Raw genomic sequence first — 21,615 nt, forward strand, 5'->3', positions numbered from 1 at the left:
GTGCCTCAAAATTGACGCATGATCTTTGAAAGTAAAATTACACCGAAACAACGACGCTCTAACATTAATCTCGCTAGTAATGTCCCCGTAGGTGCCACGGCTAAATTTTTTGTTATCTTCCACCACTTTGTTTCGAATCTGAAACAACAATGAATTGACGAATATGGAGATCCTCCGTCAAAGATATTGCTTCTCTGCATGTGATAGCCACTAATGTGGCAGGGTCGTCAACTCCTTGAATGACTACAGCTAAACTTTAGTGGAAATTGCCATCTCTACATATACGCACCGCAGCTGCTGAGCTTCCTCTTCCTTGTCGGACACCAGCATCCATGTGGATCTTTGCAAAGCCATGAGGGGGAGCTCGTGATCGCTGGTTGGCGGTTCCTAGAACCATGGGTCCCCCACCATCCGATGATGGTTGTTTATCTTTGAGTATATTAAGCTCCGCAATAAACCTCGTGATGAAGGAATGAGTTCCTTGAGGGCTCTAGAAGATACCTTCGTGAATCGCCCTGCGTCTAGCCGACCAAATCGCCCAAAGGGTGACTAATAGTTTCACAAACAGTTTATTTGATAATGAATCCCCGAGCGTAAACAACTAATGCTTTGCGTTCAGTTCAGTGGTCGTTGCCAACGTTTCAACCAACTCGTCGTCTATCAATGCCCACGTACATTTTGAGACCGTGCATTCGCCCGGTGAATGTTTCAAGAGTCCTCCATCCCGCAGAAACCGCATGCACTCGTATCAGTCATGTTTCCGTGTGCTCTAATGTCATTTTTCGGGATTGATTGCCGGGCAAGTCTGCATAGGAACATCCAAATCTTTGCCGGTACTTGTGTCTTCCACATACCCTTCGAGATACCCTCCTCCTTCGCTGAGCTAGAGGAGCCGGCCGAACCTTTGAGCCATGCCTCTCGCCTCTCTCTAATGGTAATGCGCATCTTGTATGCTAACTTCATAGAGAAATTATCATGTCGCTCAAATTTCCAGCTCCAGAAATCATCCATATTTCTTGTACATAACGACATGCCAAGAATGACACGCACGTCCATAGGCATAAAAACCTCTGCCACTTTCTGACTGTTTCAAGATGCCGAGGTAGCATCAATCAATTCTGACACTGTATCTGATGGGTTTGGTATTATGCAACCATAGGGTCGCATCATCTCCTCTCAGGGGTGCCAATTGTCAGCCCATATATTTGTCAGCCCATATATCTGTTGTAGCTCTATTGCATGTACGTCTGATCAGACCCCGCTTCAAAGTGTCTCTTCCCTCCACAATAGCTCTCCGTATCTGGCTAGGGTGGCCTCCTAACTCCGCATTCAAAATAGTTGAATTTGGGTAGCATATTCTCTTGAGAAGCCGAGCACACAGATTCTCTGGATTTTGCAGGAGCCGCCAAGCTTGTCGAGCCAGCATTGACAAGTTAAATAGCTCAAAATCTTTAAAGCCTAAATCACCATACCTTTAGGTTGCGTCATTGCCTTCCATGATATCTCGTGTGGCTTCCATCTACCTTCCTTGTTTCCTCACTAAAACTTTCGAATTAACATGTTCGAATGTTCACACAAGCCTTTAGGAAGTTTGAATAGAGTAACCATTTCTTTTCTTGATCGAGCATAAAAGAATCCGCCGTACGCAGACAGAGGTGGCTGGGCCCGGCCGTTTGGGCCGCGAGTTGGGCTGGGCCCTGTGCTAGTTGGCAACGAGGTGGGGAGCAAGATTAGTTTAAGCCATGGATCATCGTCGTCTCCGGCTCAGTCAGATCTGCCTGCCCCGCTCGACGCCGAGGGACCACCCACCACCACCACCACCACCCACGACTCCACCAGCAGGACACGGCAGCTCTTCCTCTCCCTCCCCTCCCCTCCCCTCCCAGCACCTCCGGCGATCCCACCCCGAGATCCCCCCACCCCGACCCGCGCGCCGCGCGGGGGCCCGGCGGGCTCGGACCGCCCTCGCTCTGCCGCGCGGAGTCGACCCAGGAGGACGACCGCCAGGGCCATTCCGCGCCCCCCCTGCTCGCGCGGCTGACGGCGAGCGGCCATGAATTTCCTCTACCGGGCCGCGCAGCCCGAGCTGCCGCGGATCCCCGAGCAGCAGGGGGTCCTCAAGACCCTGGAGGGCCTCATCGCCGACGATCCGCTCCGCATCTCCGCCGTGGCGGAAGACGACGAAGCTGCCAGCAACGGAGCCGGGGAGATCGGCGGCGACACCGCTGCTACCTCTCCCTCCGCTTCTTCAGATTCGAAAAGTACAGCTCCGGCCGGGAAGCACAGCGACGTTTCCCAGGACGAAGGGTGGATCACGATTCCCAACAGTTGGTGCCCCTTTCCCCTTGCTTGGCCTTTCTCCTCGTCGCGTCGCAGATTCACCACTGCCACATTTCTCCTTGGAAATGCCGGCCCGGTAGCTTACTGATTCGCAATTTTACTTCCGCAGAGGAGCTTCCTGGGGATTGGAGTGAGGTTTCGGACATGCTGCAGCTGCGGCCTTTGGATCGCCCCTTCCTTTTTCCTGGTAAAGTTACTTGACTGCAACTTGCTGCCTGTACCTGTTTTTGTTTTGGTATCTGAATTAGTTCGGTTATCAGGCGAGCAGGTCCATATACTGGCGTGCCTATCAGCCTCTAAGCAAGATATGACCTGCATATCTCCGTTTAGAATTGCTGCCGTGATGTCTAAGAGTGGAAATTCGCCGCGGCACCCCACAAATAAATCTAGCTCTGTCAGTGAGAATGGGGATGCCAATGGAACAGCCGGAGAAAATAGTTCTCACGGTGTCGAGGATAACATGGAGAGTGTTGAACTCAATGACAAAGTATCTTCTCCTTCAAAACAAGATATCCTGGAGACTGAATCCCTCCTTCGGATGGAAGATCACAAAGAGCAAATAGAAACCGTGCTGCAAAAATTCAAAAGATCTAACTTTTTTGTCCGAATCGCGGAGTCAGATGAACCTCTCTGGTCCAAGAAAAGAGTAGCTGCAACTAAGACGGCAGATGAACAATTATATTCGGATAGCCAGGGAAATAACACAGTTTCAAGGAGTACTGCTTACAATACCATTTCTGATAAAGGAGTTTTTGATGGTAGCACATCCGGAGGAGTCGCTCGGGATACTGTAAGGTGCTATGCTCTGCAGAATGGAGACATCGTGGTATGTTTTGAACGATCCGTCTGTTTACTTGCTGGGTGACATTATACACTAGATTCTTTTTTGCAATGATTAACTTTGGGAAGTTTATGGACTATGCATAAATAGTTGACCAATCATATATGAGATGTGTGTTAAAAAAGTATACCATCGAATTTGTATTTGAAAGGGGTTTCCAATGGTATAATTTTTATAGCATGTCTCTCGCAGATATTATTGATTTTATCGGTAGTCAAAGTAAATCTCGAAATACGTATTAGACCCTATATATCCAGATGGAGGGAGCACTATAATTTTAGTTCCACAGCCATCTACTTGATGCCTGGAGACTGGTCTGAAATCTACTACCTTACTGCATCACTTTTGGCAAATTGACAACTGCCTTGAATACATTGCTTCTCTTGATTTAATGCACCTTTATATCCGTCATGGTGGTAAGTAGGGTCCTGCAAAGTTTAGAGTTATGTCTCACCATCTTCGGTGAAATCAGCTAATACGCTTTAAGCAAATTTATGTAAAAATCCTTTGCACAACTACTGCAGTTGTCTATATACTAATCATGTTTGTTACTCCCTCCGCTCCAAAATAAGTGTCTCAAGCTTAGTACTCCCTCCGTAAACAAAAATAAGAGCGTTTAAAACACTATTTTAGTGTTGTAAACGCTCTTATATTTCTTTACGGAGGGAGTGCAATTTTGTACTAAAATTAATACAAAGTTAAGACACTTATTTTGGGACGGAGGGAGTATTAGTTTATTAGACGCACATGCTTATTTTGTTTTATTTTAAAGAAAGCAACTTCACAAAGAAGTTGATGGTGCTACCATGCAGTTAGGTTTCATTCATGTACTTTTGTGTGATTCTGGGTTGCTTATGTTTGTGCTGATTAATCACTCATATTCTCTGTTGGAAGGATGCAGGTTGTTTTGCAAGTGAATGTTGGTGTTAGCAATATGGTAGATCCAGTGCTTGAAGTTCTTCAATTTGAGAAGTGTACATCAAGCAATTATATGCGTGAGAATCTTGTAAACGGGCTTCCTAATGGTTATGAGGATCCTTGTCAGGAGCTGCTTAGCTGGTTGCTCCCTTTAGATCGCACACTACCTCCTCCTCGTTCTTTATCACCTCCTACTCTCAATCCCAGTATATCACACAAGCAATCTTTTTCTGCTTCTGGGTCTCAAATATTTTCGTTAAGTCATTTCAGAAGCTATTCAATGCCTTCATCCTCCTTTGCCCTTGCCCAGCTTCCCAACATAAGATCACCCCCAATATCTGAAAATCAAGAATTTGTGCCTGAAAAGCCTGCAAAAACACCTGATGTTATAAATGATGGGCAGCTTTCCTTTAGAGGAGTTCCTTTGGAGCCTGAACGGTATTCTGTACGCTGTGGTCTAGAAGGTGTATATCTACCAGGGAAAAGATGGTCAAGAAAAGTTGAAATAATTCAACCAATTGAAGTTCATTCTTTTTCTGCCAAATGTACTGCAGAAAATCTTCTTTGTGTCTTAATAAAGGTTACTATGAACATCCAAATCCTTCATTTTTCTCATAGTTTCTGAAGAAACTTTCAAAACTAATGCTTATATCTTCAATTCTCAGAACATTGCTCCACGGCATGTGCAAGACATAGTTGTATTCATAGATGCAATTACTGTTGTCTTTGAGGAGGCATCCAAAGGAGGTTCTCCTTTATCTCTACCAATTGCCAGTATTGAGGTCGGACATGGTCACAGTTTACCAAATCTGTCACTCAGGTACATGCAAAGTTTCTCATGGATGCTTCCAAAGACCCACAATTGCAGCTTAAAGTTTAAGTATGACGTGGTTTCTGCCATAAATTGATTCCCCTTTGGATTTGCAGACTGCAGTACTTTGACCTTGCCTTTTTCTTAGCAAAGAAATTCTTGCAACATGTTGCAATGTTATCGCTGTTATCCATCTTTCTCTTAGTTTTTAGTTTTGGTTTGAACAAGTTGGTTTTGTATAACATGCAGTACTGTCTGGTCACCTTAATGCTGGATTGGGCCAAACCTTAGTTTCACATGATTCTTTCTAGTTATTTATGCAAGCAATAAACACGGGAAGATGTATCGCATTACATACACTATACCTTGGTTTGAAGTTTCTGCCAAAGACCAACAGTTTCCATATATCTTAAGTATTACTTGTTTCCTTCCAGGCGGGGTGAAGAACACTCGTTTATTTTGAAGCCAGCAATTATGTCCTCCAGGGATCGGAGGATCAACAGTGATGTACCTCTGACTTTGTCACTCCCAAAGATGAGTGGAGCTGCCACAAATACTTCCACGCCTAGGGTTAGCGAGCTCAGCGCTGGTCTTACCGATCAGTATGCTGTACTTATATCATATCGCTGCAATTATACAGGTGAACTGTTGGAAAAATAGAACATGTGCTTGAGAACGAGTGTAGGTTGATAATTCTGACTTCCAGCCCTTTTTATCCTCTGTAGAATCAAAACTTTTCTTCAAGCAAGCCACAAGCTGGCAACCCTGTGCAGCTAGTGATCTTATGATCTCTGTGTCTTCTGAACTGTCATTACGAAATCCTAGCCCGAGTGCTCGAGTTCCTCAACTCCCCGTGCAGGTTATTTCGGTGCTTCTTTAGGTCTTGTTGCATTTTCCATGCCTCGCACTGATAGTGTTAATTGTTGGTTTTCAGGTCTTAACCCTTGAAGCTACTAATATGACTTCAGAAAACCTCACATTAACTGTTCTTGCTCCAGAAGCATCTGGTTCTTCTTCAGTTGTATCATTGAACTCAGCTCCAACCACACCAGATGGTTCTTATTATAATCTTAATGAGCCTATGAGAAGGTCTGGCTTGGGAAAACATGGAACTGGTTTTCGGAGACTGAATTCAGTTGTTGTCGGATCTCCAAAAGAAAGTGACAATGGAGGAAATAGAATGAGCACTTCAGCAGGCTGTACTCATTTGTGGTTGCAGAGTGCAGTTCCCCTAGGGTATGGCTATCCATTCTCACCTTTTTCCATCTGTTGAGAGTTACAGCACGGCATGTCAGTATGCTGAAGAATTACATTTGTTGTGGTTAACAGGTGTGTTCCTGCACGGTCAAGCACCACTGTCAAGCTCGAGCTACTCCCGTTAACAGACGGGATCATTACACTAGATACATTGCAAATAACCATAAAGGAGAAAGGTAAAATTACATGAAAAATGCAAAGTAGAGATCATTAACTTATCAGTTAGATATAGTGCCTACCCAGGGAGCAGAACTTGTTATTGCTACTGTTTACTACTCCCTCCGTTCCGAATTACTTGTCTTAGATTTGTCTAGATATGGATGTGTATCTAGATTCGTTTTACTGTTAGATACATCCGTATCTAGACAAATCTAAGACAAGTAATTTGGGATGGAGGTAATACCTGTCATAGTCTGAATCCACCAGATTCATCAGATTAAAATCTTGCCTATGCAGATTTTTTTTAAGATAGTGTTTCTATGGTGCGACCAAACCTCAGGTATGCCCTGTCTTTGGCTGCTGATTCACGACATGTATCTTTGCACCACAGGTCTTACGTACATACCGGAGCACTCCTTGGAGATACACGCATCGTCTGCCATCTCAGCAGGAAGGTCATAGTAGGAATTAGCAGAGTATTAATTACTCTATGTCTTCTGTGGTTGAACCCCTCTGCGTGGAGTGCAAGTCCAACTGTGCAGCTGCTCATCTGAATTGGAATGTTGGACATGGCAGCTCATACAGCAGGATCCAGGAGCCGAGGCAGCCAGATACTGCTGTTTCTGCCGAAGGCGATGATCTCCACATCAACTGGATAAGCTGAGACCAGCGAATTGTGTTATCCCTGTTTGCATATATGCATTTATACGTGGAGCTCTGAGTGATTGGGCAGGCTTGGAAAAAAACTGTAATGTTGTGTTTCATAGTTTTGATATCATTTTTGTGGTTTTCCATTCTTTTTGGTTACATGTAAACCTGGCGCTTGGCCTTGTCTTAGTTGGCGGGAGTATGTATCATGTGATGTACTGTCGGAAAAATGAGAAATTTACGCATCATCAGTTTCATCTTTTCCTTTTAGTGGTTATCATATATGCTTGTTATACAGTCCTGCTGAACTTCACATCATCCGACTAATATAAGTGTAGACCACATGAACATTGTTGGATACCTTTTGCTGATATTCTACATGGAGTCTTACAAGGTTAAAACAAACTACAGGTAACTCGGTGAAAACAACAAGCATGCAATCCACAACATCCTATGTGCACACAAGAAATATGGCAAAAATTGCCATGACACATGACACATTTATTTTTATCAGCACAAGAACTAAAAAGGAACCTAAACAAATACAAGCATTTCCAATTACTGTTGGTTAATAATATACTTCCTCGGTTCCATAATGTAGTGCATATAGATTTTCTAAAAAGTCGAACTTCATAAACTTTGACCAAGTTTACAGATAAAACTATTTATGTCTCATGAATCTCATTCACTAACCATGACTTGTCACTGTAATGCCTACCTGACAGAAGGTAAGATGTTTTCTAATATTTTGTAGGATTTTCTAGGTATAGCTTTTTTTTTCCCGATTATCGTGTTTATTAGTTTTAGTATGTATAATCGATGCACACTAGAAGTTGGTAACTGTCTTTTAGCATCGTGTTCCTAAGATTCCGCCTCCTAAAGAAATGTGCAAGTCGCCGTACCAAACGCTCCACTTGCAAGAGGTTAATTGTTTTTAATTGTTCAAATGTCGACATGTCATCATGTCACTGATCCACTCAAATCCGGATTAATATATTAATGCCACAGAAAATAATAAATTTGCCTGCATCATTTCAATGGAATTCATAGCAAACAAGTCAGTAGATTCAGGAGTGGATGAACACGTCATATTTTTTCAAAGCAACACTTTGTAGGAGTAGCCTTTTTATGCGAAAGACCCCAACTCAGCTCGAGCTCATATGAGGCATGAACAGTAAAATCTAAAAAAAACAATAAATAAATAAATTCTGGTTTTTGTGTGGCAAAAATTGGCAGATGTTTTGAGGGCTTGCAGAATTTCATCTTGAAATGACATTCGTGGAAAAAAATTAGCACTCAAAAATGCTTTTAAAAATAGCATTTTTTAGCATAGATTTGTTTTTTTTGCCATGACTTACACGAATGTCATTCCACGGTAAAAACTTTGCAAACAATCAAAATATTTGTCTATGTTCCCACAAAAGAAATTCATCTTTCTTTTTTGAATTTTACTGTTTACCTGAGCATATATGAGCTCGAGCTGAGATTTTTATGTAGAAGTATCGTGGTACGCCACTTCACTTTCATGTTTGGCCATTTCCTACATGTATATAAGAGTAATAAATAAGCATAATCAAAAAAGAAGGCAGAGATGCGTGCATTTGTAATTGTGCGAAGAAGATACAGCTAAAATATGCACCACGCATTACAACTACTCATACAACTTCTTCAATGATTGGTCAAACATGCTAACCTAACCATTATTGAAACCCTCCCAACGAAAATATGCTTTTCTTGAGATGCTTCATCCGTCCGCGGATCAACATAAACTTAAGAATATCAAAATACTACTACTACATCAAAGGGCAGCCCGGGGTCTATAGTACGCAGCCTTTCCCTACATTTCTGTAAGAGGCTGTTTCCAGGACTTGAACCCGTGACCTCTTGGTCACAAGGCAGCAGCTTTACCACTGCGCCAAGGCTCCCCTTCATACTACTACTACATCATTGAAGAAGAATATTCTTATGAAGGTAAAAAAATACAAGCGAGTGAGCATCCATCCAACGGTAAGCTACAAAAGCCAACACCTCCATTTGTCATTTGTCAAGTAAGCAAAGCCGCCAGCTCGGACCCAATCAAACCCAAAGAAAGCGAGAACTTCCCCGGCCGTCCATGGCCACCTACCCCCTACTCCTCCTCCTCCTCCTCGGCGCCGTCGCCGTAGCCGCGTCGTCGGCGTCCGCGGAGGACACCCCAACGGCGTACGAGATGCTGGAGCGGTACGACTTCCCGCGGGGCATCCTGCCGGAGGGGGTGGAGGGGTACGAGCTCGGCCCGGACGGCGGCTTCGAGGTCTACTTCCCGCGGGAGTGCGAGTTCCTGCTGGCGAAGCAGTGGCTGGTCAGGTACGACGCCCGCATCGCCGGCGCCGTCACCGCGGGCAGGCTGGCGGCGCTGGAGGGCGTCCACGTCAAGGTGCTCTTCCTGTGGCTCCCCGTCGCCGAGGTCGACCGCGCCGGCGACCGCCTCAGCTTCTACGTCGGCCCCGTCTCCACGTCCTTCCCGCTGAGCTCCTTCGCCAGCAGCCCGCACTGTCGCGGCTACGACGCCGTCGCCGCGGCCGTCTCGTGAATCATAAGCCGTTGTTTATTATGATTTGAACAAGACTCACATGGGCCATTGTTTCAGTTAACCTTCTGTACCGTCGTGGATATCACAATGAGCTCTATACGATTCCAGTTTAGCATGAGAGCCAATGCTGAATTTTTTCTCAGGAACCAGCGTTTATCTTGAATTTTCTTGAGATGCTATCTGTTTATTGGCCACAGATTAGCTTATGTTAAGCAATAGTTTAAGCACTTCTGCGATAAAAGAACTTGCTTGTCCGGAATGCCTGGCCTACCGTCGGAGTCGCAATCCTTAGGTCATCCGTCGTCGAAGCAACTTGATAGCTACCGACCATAATTATTAAGTGATCATTATTTTTAGAACGGTGGCTCGAGGTCGGCTTTGAATTATCGAAGTCATCCACTAGCTACAGACTAGCCATAATGGGAGTAACTATTTCAACCCTATTCGGCCTTTGTTTGGGCTTTCGGTTAAGGCCTCGAGCAGATAAGCTGAGCCCAAGCCTGGCCCAGATTTTGGGCTTTCGGGCCCAAGTCATCCTGTCGGGCTTCCCATGGGCTTGGAGAGAAACTAATTAAGGAGTACTCCTTCTGGAGCCCCCGCAAGGGTTATTTGGGGTGGGCTTGGAGCGCGTCACTTGGCGTGCTCTTAGCTGCCGCCACGTGTCGCGCTCTAGGCGCTTTCTTCGTATTTTTCTGTACGTGTTTTCGGATTTTAGATGATTATTTTTATGTTTTTTGCCTTTTTGGTCTTCCCCCGATTTTTTTGGATTTGGACCCAAAAAAAGTTCAATTTTTTTTGCGTGAAAAAACCTGTTTTCCTTTTTATCCTTCCGTGGGAGGAACATATTTACTTCTTGTGGAATGCACGGATTTGCTTCCGTGAGAGGCACGGAAAGGAAAAAAATGCCCCGATTCAGGTTTTTCCATCCATTTTTTTCATAAAAAAAATTCATCGAAACCTATCAACACGAATCTTGTTTTGGAGATCTCGACGCGAATATCCAACGGTGAAAAATGTTCGATATTTGGACGTACAATTTGAGAGATAAAACGTTTTGAATAAAACACATCTCCGGAAAAAGGAAAAACTCCGTTCGCACATGCAGTGCGACACTTGTCCCATCCTGGATGTAGGAGTGGTCTTTACAAAGAATACTTCTTGAATAGTGATTTTGTAATTATTGTGCTTGTTGATGGAGACCAGTTGGGCAGGGACGGCCGTCTGTGTAGCTGCAGCAACTAGGCGGCGAGCTTTGCACACAAGAGAGATGCCACTCCTCCATAGCCCCGCGGACGGAGTCGCTGTCCTGGAAGTCGTCGCGGAAGGTCTCGAGGTTCTCAATCATGCCGCGCACGGACGACCCCAGCAGCTCGTACTTCCACCCCTCCACGCGAGGGAAGTCGCAGTACTTCTCCCCGAAATCGTCCATGTACTGCATGCACGCCGCCAATCAAAGCAACGATGATCAGCGAATCGATCCAGCACGGGCAGCTTGGTCCATGCACTCGTGGTTACGTGGTACGTACCGTGATCTCCCGCCTGCCGATCTCGTGGGTGTACTTGCGGGGCACGCCGGCGGCCTCCCTGGCGCGGTAGAACTCCTCCACGGACCGGAGCATCTCCTCCTCCGCCGGCAGCGCCCGCCTGCCGGACAGCACCTGCGCCACCCACCGGGCCTGGGCTTCGAAGAACCGGGGCGCGAAGATCTTCCTCGGCACGCCGACGAAGGAGAGCGACGGCGGGAACACGTGCTCGAACAGCGGGCCCACGCGGTTGTCGTCCACGGCGACGGCTCCGCCCGTGTCCAGGAACGGGAACGAGTAGCTGTACCCCGTGCAGTAGATGACGGTGTCGGCGGCGACGCTGGAGCTGGAGCCGGCGCCGCCGCCGTCCGTGAACGCCACCCGCCCGTCCTCGCACAGACGCTCCACCTGCCGGCCGGCCGGGACGAACGGTGCATTATATTAGTTGATTGGCTCCCTTCGTTCTCTTCTATGGGTGGAGAGAGATCGCTTGTGTACGTACCTCAAGTCGGAGATGGAGGTCGGCGCTGTGCTTGGCCAGCACCTTGGACAGGCCTGGGGTGACCGCCTCCGTGGACCCGGCGACGAGGTACACCTCCTTGGCCACGCCGCGGATCTCCATGGCGATGTCTTTGCCGCTCTCCCCGCACCCGACCGCCACCACCACCTCGCCGCGGAACGGCTCCGGCACCCTGTACGAGTGGCTGTGCATCTGCCTCCCCCTCCACGTCTCCATGCCTGCACATCTTCTTCTTCATAAACGACTATGGGAGTACGGGTGGAGCTTGCATTGCTTTGCTTACCTTTGATGCATGGCAATCTTGGCTGCGAGTAGTGGCCGGTGGCGACGACGACGGCGTCGAACACCTCGTCCACGCACGCGTCCAACTCCTTCCCGTCGGGATCATCGCACTCCCCGACGCCGAGGTCCACGGACCTCACCGCCCACCGACGCGCCGGCGTCATGACGGCGCGCAGGACCCTGGTGTTGAGCCTCACGGCGTCCATGAGCCCGAACGCGGCGCAGAAGTCCTTGAGGTACAGGTGCACCTCGCGGTGGCCCGGGAAGCGGCGTCGTCGCGGCCGCTCTTGGGGCAGAAGGGGAAGTCGGTGAAGCCCGTGGTCTGCCGGGGGCTGATGAGCCGGAGCGAGGCGTACATGCTGCTGTGCACCTTCGCCGGCGCCGCCGCGCCGAGCGGTCGGCGGCGTCGGTCCTGGGGTCGTACAGCCACTGCCCGCCGACGTCGCCGCTCTGCTCCAGTGTTAGACTATGTATAGCTTCTGTATCTATGTACGTATTGTAACAGAACCATTATATATAATGAGATAAGCCACCTCTAAAGGGTTGTGCTGGTTCCCAAAACTTATTGTCTTACATGGTATCACGCTAGGTTACGATCGCTTCCGCTTCTAAACTCTAATACCCGCACCGCCGCCGCAGCCGCCGCCGCCTTCACCGCCGCCGCCGCGCCACCGATCGCGCCGCCGCCATGTCGAGCGCCGCCATCACCGGTTCCACTGCTGCGGGCTTCCTCTCGGCCTCTCTTGCGGCTCTGCTCAACCTCCCGCTCGATGCCGTCTCCGTTCCCGCTCCGATCGGGACAAGGAGCATCGGCTCCGTCTTCTCCACGCCGCCGGCGCCCTCGCTCGGGCGTGATCTCGTGGTCCACACCGCGGCGCCGCTGTCCGCTGCGGACTCCGCAGGCGTCGTCCCGCCGCTCCTGCCGCAAGCGGATCACACCGTCCCGCTGGCGGGGTTGGCGGCGTCCGCCCCGGCTGCGGGCCTTGCGGCGTCCGCACCGGCCGTGAGCTTTGCGGCGCCCGCCCTGGCTGCGGTCCCGCCTCCTCCCGCATCGGCTTCGGTGCCTCCGGCTGCCTCCATGGTGTTTGCACCCCAGGCAGCCTCCTCGATGGGATCATCTTCGCCGCCGCCGTTTCACTTCGGTCATCTCATCACCATCAAGCTCTCCGCCGACAACTACATCTTCTGGCGTGCGCAGGTTCTCCCGCTCTTGGGGAGTCACTACCTGCTAGGCTACGTCGACAGATCGCTTCCCTGCCCACCCGCGCTGGTAGACAGCGTGCACGGTCCGGTCTACAATCCGGCCCATCGCGTCTGGACGGGGCAGGACCAGGCGAACCTCTCCTCCATCCAGGGGTCGCTCTCGCCGGCAGTTGCCGGCCTTGTTGTCTTCGCGAAGACGTCTCATGAGGCCTGGACCATCCTTGAGCGCACCTTTGCAGCGCAGTCCCAGGCTCGTGTCTCTGCACTCCGTCGTCAGCTTGGAGAGTGTCAGAAGCTTGACTCCACTGCCACTGAGTTCTACAACAAGGTCAAGGGCCTCGCCGACACATTGGCCTCCATTGGACAGCCCCTAACCGACTCCGAGTTCAACTCGTTTATTGTCAATGGTCTTGATGAGGAGTATGATGCCTTAGTCGAGATCATCAACGAGCGGGGCAACTCGACACCCATGTTGGCACACGAGGTTTACTCTCGGCTCCTTCTCACTGAGCAACGGGTCGAGACTCGCCGCACCAGGGGCACTGGCTCCCTCTCGGCCAACGCCGCCACCAAGGGTGGCCGCTCTTCTTCATCACCCCGGTCTCCCTTGGGGCTGCCACCGTCGCCCGCCTCGGCCCCTCCACCTACTGCGACCTTACCGGGGGCTGGTGGTCCACGTGTGTGCCAGCTTTGTGGCCGTGATGGGCACTGGGCCTCCAAGTGTCATAAGCGCTTCCAGCGAAGCTTCCTTGGTCTTGGCAATGACGGCAAAGATACACGCAACAATGCCCGTCAGGTCGCCATGGCTGATCGTCCCTCGCCGCAGAAGCAACAGGGACACACTCAGTCCTACTCCATCGATCCACACTGGTACATGGACTCTGGGGCGACAGAGCATCTGACCAGCGAGATGGGGAAGCTTCACACTCGTGAACCCTATCATGGCTCCGACAAGATCCACACCGCCAATGGAGCAGGTATGCACATCTCTCATATTGGTCAAGCATCTCTTCTCACTAGACATGCCAATAGGAGTCTTCAGCTTCGCAATGTTCTTCGAGTTCCATCTGTGACCCGTAATCTTCTTTCAGTTCCTAAACTCACACGTGATAATAACGTGCTTTGTGAATTTCACCCTTTTGATCTTTTTATTAAGGATCGGGGCACGAGGGACATTCTTCTTAGTGGGCGGTTGTGCCAGGGCCTCTACCGTCTGGAGCATCCTGGCGTCGCCCGTGTTTTCAGTGGAGTTCGGGTCTCTCCGTCACAGTGGCATGCTCGTCTTGGTCACCCGGCCACACCTATTGTCCGTCATATTTTGCGTCGTCATGAGCTTCCTAGTTTGTCTAGTAATAAAGATGTAGCAGTGTGTGATGCTTGTCAGCAGGGGAAGAGTCATCAACTTCCTTTTTCGGAGTCCAGTCGTGAGGTGAAACATCCTTTAGAACTTGTGTTTTCAGATGTATGGGGTCCTGCTCAGACTTCTGTCAGTGGTCATAATTACTATATCAGTTTCGTTGATGCTTATAGTCGCTTTACCTGGCTTTACCTTATTAAACGCAAATCTGATGTGTTTGATATTTTTGTTCAGTTTCAAAAACATGTTGAACGTCTTCTCAAGCACAAAATTGTTCATGTCCAGTCGGACTGGGGGGGCGAGTATCGCAACCTCAACTCCTTCTTTCAGTCGCTTGGGATAGCTCATCGTTTAGCATGTCCACATACACATCAGCAGAATGGTTCAGTCGAATGTAAGCATCGTCATATTGTTGAAGCTGGTCTTACTCTTTTGGCCCATGCATCTGTTTCGTTTTGGTTTTGGAGTGATGCTTTCACCACTGCATGCTTTCTCATCAACCGTACTCCCACTCGTGTTTTAAACATGAAGACTCCCATTGAGGTTCTCCTTAATGAACAACCTGATTATACCTTTTTCAAGGTATTTGGGTGTGCTTGTTGGCCGCATCTTCGTCCATATAATAAGCGCAAGCTTGAGTTTCGTTCTAAGAAGTGTGTTTTTCTTGGCTATAGCTCTCTTCATAAAGGTTACAAATGTCTTCATGTTCCCACTAATCGTGTCTATATATCTCGGGACGTCGTGTTTGATGAGCATGTTTTTCCCTTTGCCAAACTTCCTGTGTCCACTGTCGAACCACCATCTCTGCATTCATCCTCTGTTGCTTCTGACCAATTTGATGATGTTGCATACTCTCCTTTGCTGTTACCTAACCATGGTGCAGGAACCGGACGTGGGGCTCGTTTGGAGCTTTTGGAGGATTCACCATCATCATCACCGCCTTCTGATGGGCACGTTGATCGCCCTATGTTGCATGGCATCGATTTGCGTGCCCATGCATGGTCACCCGAAGAGCCCGTCGCGCCGAGCATCTCCGCGGCTCGGCCCTCTTCGCCAGCGGCCGCCGAGTCTTCAGCGGCTCGGCCTGTCACGCCGTCTTCGCCCGCGGCTCGGCCCGTCACGCCGTCTTCGCCTGCAGCTCGGGTCCGCGACGCTGTCCTCACGTCGCCTTCATCCGCGGATCGGCCCGCGACATCGGCCGCGCCACGGCCCACTATGCCGGGCTCGCCATCGGCCCGGTCTGTGACGCCGGCGTCGCCAGCTGCTTCATCTGCTCTGCCGGTTTCGCCGGTGGGCCGACCTTCTTCGCCGACCGAGCCCGAGGCTACTGTGTCTGGCTCCTCGTCACCGGCTGACTCGTCAACGTCGCCGTCCTCCAGCCCGTTGCAGGCTGCTCCGTCGACCTCGGTGGTTCCTGTGTCCCGACCACATACACGCAGTCGCAGTGGCATTTTCAAACCTAAGGAACGTAAGGATGGTACGGTTGCTTAGTTGGCTGCTTGTTTGGCTGCTGCTGTTGCGGATCCATCTTCTGAGCCTCGCTCATATCAGGCTGCCCTGCGCATTCCACATTGGCGAGAGGCTATGGAGCAGGAGTTTCATGCTCTCCTTCGTAACAAGACATGGACTCTCGTTCCTCCACCACCACGGGTAAATATTATTGACTCAAAATGGGTATTCAAAGTGAAGAAGCATTCGGATGGATCTATTGAGCGTTACAAAGCGTGACTTGTTGCTCGCGGTTTTCGGCAGCGCCATGGTCTTGACTATGAGGACACCTTCAGTCCTGTCGTCAAGCCTACCACTATTCGGCTTCTTCTCTCCATTGCTGTTTCTCGTGGTTGGTCACTTCGTCAACTTGATGTGCAGAATGCTTTTCTACATGGTTTTTTGGAGGAAGAGGTTTATATGAAACAACCGCCTGGTTTCTCTGATCCTGATCGTCCTGACTATATCTGTCGTCTCTCCAAAGCACTATATGGTTTGAAGCAAGCTCCTCGTGCCTGGCATGCCCGCCTTGCCTCTGCCCTTCGTGCTCATGGGTTTGTGCCGTCCACTGCTGACACTTCATTATTTCTTCTACAGAAGCCAGAAGTCACTATGTATCTTTTGGTATATGTCGATGATATTATCCTTGTCAGCTCTTCTCAGTATGCTGCTGATGCTCTTGTCTGCTCTCTTGGTGCTGATTTTGCGGTCAAAGATCTTGGGAAGCTTCACTACTTTCTTGGAGTTGAGGTCACTTCTCGTGCTACTGGTCTTGTCCTTACGCAGAAGAAGTACTCCTTGGAGTTGTTACAAAGAGCGGGCATGCTGAAGTGCAAACCGACCACCACACCCATGTCATCTACTGACAAGATAACAGCTGTTGATGGTGAGCTTTTGTCTCCTGCGGATGCCACAGAGTACAGGAGCATTGTTGGTGGACTTCAGTACTTGACGATCACGAGACCAGATATCTCTTATGCTGTTAACAGGGTTTGTCAGTATCTTCAGGCTCCCAGAGATACTCATTGGGCTGCTGTTAAACGCATTCTTCGTTATGTTCAGTTCACCCTGACATTTGGTATCCATATTCGGCCGACTTCCTCTCGGGTCCTTTCGGCCTTCTCTGATGCAGATTGGGCTGGTAGCCCAGATGACAGGCGATCCACGGGGGGTTATGCAGTATTCTTTGGCCCTAATTTGATCGCCTGGAGTGCTCGGAAACAGGCTACTGTGTCACGTAGCAGTACTGAAGCTGAGTACAAGGCTGTGGCTAATGCTACTGCAGAGATTATTTGGGTGCAGTCTTTGCTTCAGGAGTTGGGTTTGTCACAACCACAACCTCCTATTCTTTGGTGTGATAACATCGGTGCTACATACCTTTCTGCAAATCCAGTATTTCATGCCCGAACGAAACACATTGAAGTTGACTATCACTTTGTACGGGAACGTGTATCACAGAAGCAACTCCAGATCAAGTTTATCTCATCTAAGGATCAACTTGCAGACATCTTCACTAAGCCTTTACCACTGCCACAGTTTGAGGCTGGTAGGCGCAATCTTACCCTTCTCAGTTTTTTAGAAAGTGACTAAGATTGAGGGAGGGTGTTAGACTATGTATAGCTTCTGTACCTATGTACGTATTGTAACAGAACCATTATATATAATGAGATAAGCCACCCCTAAAGGGTTGTGCTGGTTCCCAAAACTTATTGTCTTACATCCAGCACCGCCACTTCGTGGCCCTCCCGGCGCAGCTCGCGCGCCGCGGCCAGCCCGGCCATGCCGGCTCCGATGACGCACACCTTCTTCGACTGCGGCGGCATGTGGATCGGCAAGAAGTCACGGGGAGGCGTCTGATTTGTCCACGAGTTTTGTGTGACACATTCACATCCTTCTTTAACCATGTTCGAGTCCGGCCGGGGCGAGCAGTGCTCCACCCACCTCCACTGCGATGAATAATTGTATGCATCATTCAGATGGTGGTTGCAGAAGATTATACATACAGTAGTGCATTATTGACAATTATATACTGTTCCTTTTGCATAAAGGGGCGTCTTTTGCCTACAGAGTGCTCCCTTTCCTGAAATAGAACAGGTCATCCCCCGTCCCACTGTCTAAAACGGGCAAAAGCTGGCCCCGCACAGGCCGCCCTCCATCCGTGTCCACCCATTGTGACGCAGAAAAACATCACGCGGAGGGTTTCTCACAAACTAAAGTTGACGAACAAAATTGAATTTAAGTTGAGACACTTATTTTGGAACAGAAAGAGTATTACTGGAATGCACGGTACTCTTATTTTCCAAAGGATTTGTCTCCTCCTCGTGCTTTTCTTTTTTTGGAAACCGAGTCACCTTGCTGTTCTATTGCTTTATGATAAAGCTCAATCATGATTATTGTCCATGCCTACCAAGTGTTTCGCCTATTTATTGAGACAACAAAGAGGGCGTTTGATTTGAAGATTATGAGATCTTCATATATCCTTTGGATACAAGCTCCATCATGCATTTTGTGTCACAAGAAAAAGAAAATGAGGGGTACAAGAAAATGAGTACGACACATGCTCTTTTTATGCACAAATTATATTATTCACGTAAAAGGCATATCATCGTTAGTGCTTTTGCGAGGGTGCTGCTAGATGGTAGAACAATAGCTCATTCCACGTATCAGGCACTCCAGGAAGGCACCAGTGGCTGCAATCCTGGATGCTCGACTCAACTCCTCCCATCTTCTTCCTCTTCCTCCCGTATATAGACGGATGGCCATCTACCCTAAGCCCAGAGAGAAACACGATGTCCATGATCGTCACGGGGGTCTTCATATGCTTCACCACTTGCTCCAAGATGGCATTTTCCTTGGGCACCGACGGTTGCCGCCTCGCATGAGCGACGCCATCTATGGGTATCGTGCTTTCTCTACAGTTCCCCCTGAATTCCACTCTCCGCCTCTAGAACCAACAACATATTGTGTTAGTTTTGCTCTGACACATGCCACGGTTGATAGATTGTGATCTGAGGTGGCAAGCTCGCTAACCTGTAATGTGTTGGGACCGTTGTCCGGAAGAAAACTTGCGTTCGCAGTGGATCGATGTGGTGGCCAATCCACGACGCCCATGTGGTTAGGGCCCTGTGATAAGCGGTGTTCGTTTCCAGGTACGGATGGACGACATCTCCTTCTTGGTAATAGTTCACCCTGCAAGCAAAGCAAATGCAATCGTTAATTAGTGGGCAGGGCCAAAGAAAATCTAACTAAAATGTGAGAGTTGGAACATCCAATCATTCCAACACTAAATCCCCCCGCGCAACATCCACGCAACATTGTTGCAACACTTGCACATACGATCCGTAGAAAAGCATGCAATGATGTTGCAACATTTTGAACATGTCCATGAAGCAACAAAATCAAGACATGCAAAAGAAAGTCATCCATTGCAGCAACTAGTTAAAATGGGTTGTTGCGTAGTAAGCGAGGTTTAGACAAAGCATACACAACAACACGAAAACACATTTGTAATATGAGAAAAGTATCCCCTTCAAATACACACAGGAAGCTAGGATCATCGCAAGATAATATCAATGTGTACACAATTTACGCATTTGCAGTGTGCTAAAACACCCTTCGCGACATGAAAAATAATCGAGTTCTCTAATCTTGGTAGTTATGAAACATATACTTGAAAGCTTCGTTTTTCTATTAAATCTTTTGTGTTCACGTGAACCCCAGGTGCATAAAGTTCATTCCCGCTGGTGTGTGTGTGTGTGTGTGTGTGTGAACTTGGCAATATCAAATATCTTATCGAACATTTGTTAAAAACATTATCTCACCCAGCTTTGGTTTTGCAATGAGACCACCAATGACCAGTGTTGAACACAAGCACATCGGCACCTATCCATTTCGTTGAGCTCCGAGCAATTGTATCAATCTGCAACGTCTCTGTGTTGCCTTCGCTCACCAGGAAATGAGCCATATGGTACTCGACACTACAGTTGTAGTCCTACATGCATGAATCAAATAAATTTTATTTTACATTGAAATGAATGACTAATATTGTTTTAAAAGGACTGACTTAAGGAGGCCCACGTAAAAACTAGACTATAATACCCTTTGCAACAAAAGAACATCTTAATCTCAACCACTAATCTGCATGTGAACTCCTAATGACTTTTGTAAAAGGGGATGTACTGAAGCACACCCCTTATAAGGGGATCTCACGAGGCGTACCTCCCCAACCCTCGTCCCTCGCGTCGCTCTCGCGGGCGGCGGCAGGGGAACCCTAGCCCCCACCCCGCGCCCGCACCCGCCTCCTACACCATCCCCTCCCCTCGCCGCCGCCAGAAGGCGCCGCCGGGCAAAGCCCGGTGCGCGTAGGCGGCGGCGGGGCCCTTCTTCTCCTTCTGGCGTGCGGCTGTAACGCGAGATGCGGCGGCGCGGCGGAGTCTTGACTGATGCGGCGAGGGCGCGTCGTGCGGCGCGGTGGCCAGACGGTGGCGCGAGCGGGTGCCAGGCCGTGGCGGCTGCGCGAGGGGTTGGCTTTGGGGTGACGGCGCGGTCACGAATCCATCATGGATCTGGTCCTGCGGGCGCGGTCTCGGCCTCCCCTGCTCGGCCGGCGGGTCTCGGTGGGGGGACTTTTCCTTGCTGAGATCTGGCAGTGGCGGCCTGGATCATCCAGATCCCAGCAAGGATGGCAGCGGCCCGTGCACGAGAGATGGAGGTCTTCGATCAAATCTGGGTGAAAACCTGCTATTGGCTATTGCCAAGGCCAACGATGGCGACGATGTCCGCGTCGTTTCCTTCCTGAAGGCATCACCGAGGAGAAGTTCAAGGCCACTCTCTGCTACCTCCGGGGGAAACCCTAAATCAGTAGATCGGATGATTGCGGCTCTCTGGTGTCGTTTCCCCCTTGGGCGTCATTTTTGGAGGTGCACACGGGCTCGAGGGACCAGAGGACGGCGTCTTTGGCGGAGCGGTGCTTCATCTTACACATCGATGGTGGCGGATCTCGGCGGCGTGGCGCTGTGGAGATTCGGCGTCTGATGCGCGAAGATGGACTCGCGCAGGAGGAGGAAGCTGTCTAGCGTCATGGTAGCGTTGATGGCAGAGAGGCCTGGCAAGGTCGGTGCTTCAGTTCTGCTCTGAGGATGGACCGAGGGATAATGGAGGTGACGGCCCTTGCAGCGTGCGATGCTCACTGGGAGTGTGCCAGATCGGTGTGGGACCCAATCCAGGTAGTGGCTTGGATGGGACACCCGGCTTTAGATGTTAGGCTTTGGTGCGATGTCTGTTTGGTATTAGGCCCTGGAATGTCTGGGCCTGAGAGTAGCTTCCCCGCAGTAGTCAAGGTTACTAATGGGATTTTGACAGAGGCACAGATTGTGCGGCAGTTGAGGGATCTTGTACCAGGCGATTATCAGTGGGACCTTGTCAAGTTGGAGGATCAGACTTACAAGGTGGACTTCCCCACTAAGGAGGATCAATTGCATGTTCTCAAATATGGCTTGTGTAGAGTTTAGAGCATGAATATTGTCATTGCATTTGATGAGTGGACAGGGAAGGAGCCCGAGGGTACACCGTTAGAGAAGGTGTGGGTTCGTTTCTTTAGGGCACCGCGCAAATATATTAATCATTTTCTGGTTTCTTGGAGCTTGGGCTCACTCATTGGTAAGACGAAGCAGGTTGACATGCCGTTTACTCGAGCT

General features: G+C 49.3%; 2 protein-coding genes and 1 pseudogene across 2 annotated transcripts; 2 read left to right on the forward strand and 1 right to left on the reverse strand.

The window, feature by feature from the left end:
- The first annotated feature begins 1,798 nt into the window (after positions 1 to 1,798).
- On the forward strand, positions 1,799 to 7,238 carry LOC119284744. The gene is made up of 10 exons (XM_037563908.1): positions 1,799 to 2,327; positions 2,450 to 2,527; positions 2,601 to 3,166; positions 4,083 to 4,679; positions 4,765 to 4,919; positions 5,345 to 5,550; positions 5,636 to 5,769; positions 5,845 to 6,146; positions 6,240 to 6,343; positions 6,718 to 7,238. Exons 1-10 carry the CDS (start codon positions 2,054 to 2,056, stop codon positions 6,786 to 6,788), a joined length of 2,487 nt encoding a protein of 828 aa, XP_037419805.1. The 5' UTR covers positions 1,799 to 2,053; the 3' UTR covers positions 6,789 to 7,238.
- A 1,743-nt stretch (positions 7,239 to 8,981) lies between these two features.
- Positions 8,982 to 9,688, forward strand: LOC119288607 (uncharacterized protein At5g01610-like). Its single transcript, XM_037568196.1, has one exon. The coding sequence runs from the start codon at positions 9,088 to 9,090 to the stop codon at positions 9,544 to 9,546; it is 459 nt and encodes a 152-aa protein (XP_037424093.1). The 5' UTR covers positions 8,982 to 9,087; the 3' UTR covers positions 9,547 to 9,688.
- An 865-nt stretch (positions 9,689 to 10,553) lies between these two features.
- Positions 10,554 to 17,742, reverse strand: LOC119283379 (annotated as a pseudogene).
- Positions 17,743 to 21,615: the final 3,873 nt, after the last annotated feature.

Source organism: Triticum dicoccoides, chromosome 4A (assembly GCF_002162155.2).
Source record: "Triticum dicoccoides isolate Atlit2015 ecotype Zavitan chromosome 4A, WEW_v2.0, whole genome shotgun sequence".
NCBI classification, from domain to species: Eukaryota; Viridiplantae; Streptophyta; class Magnoliopsida; order Poales; family Poaceae; genus Triticum; species Triticum dicoccoides.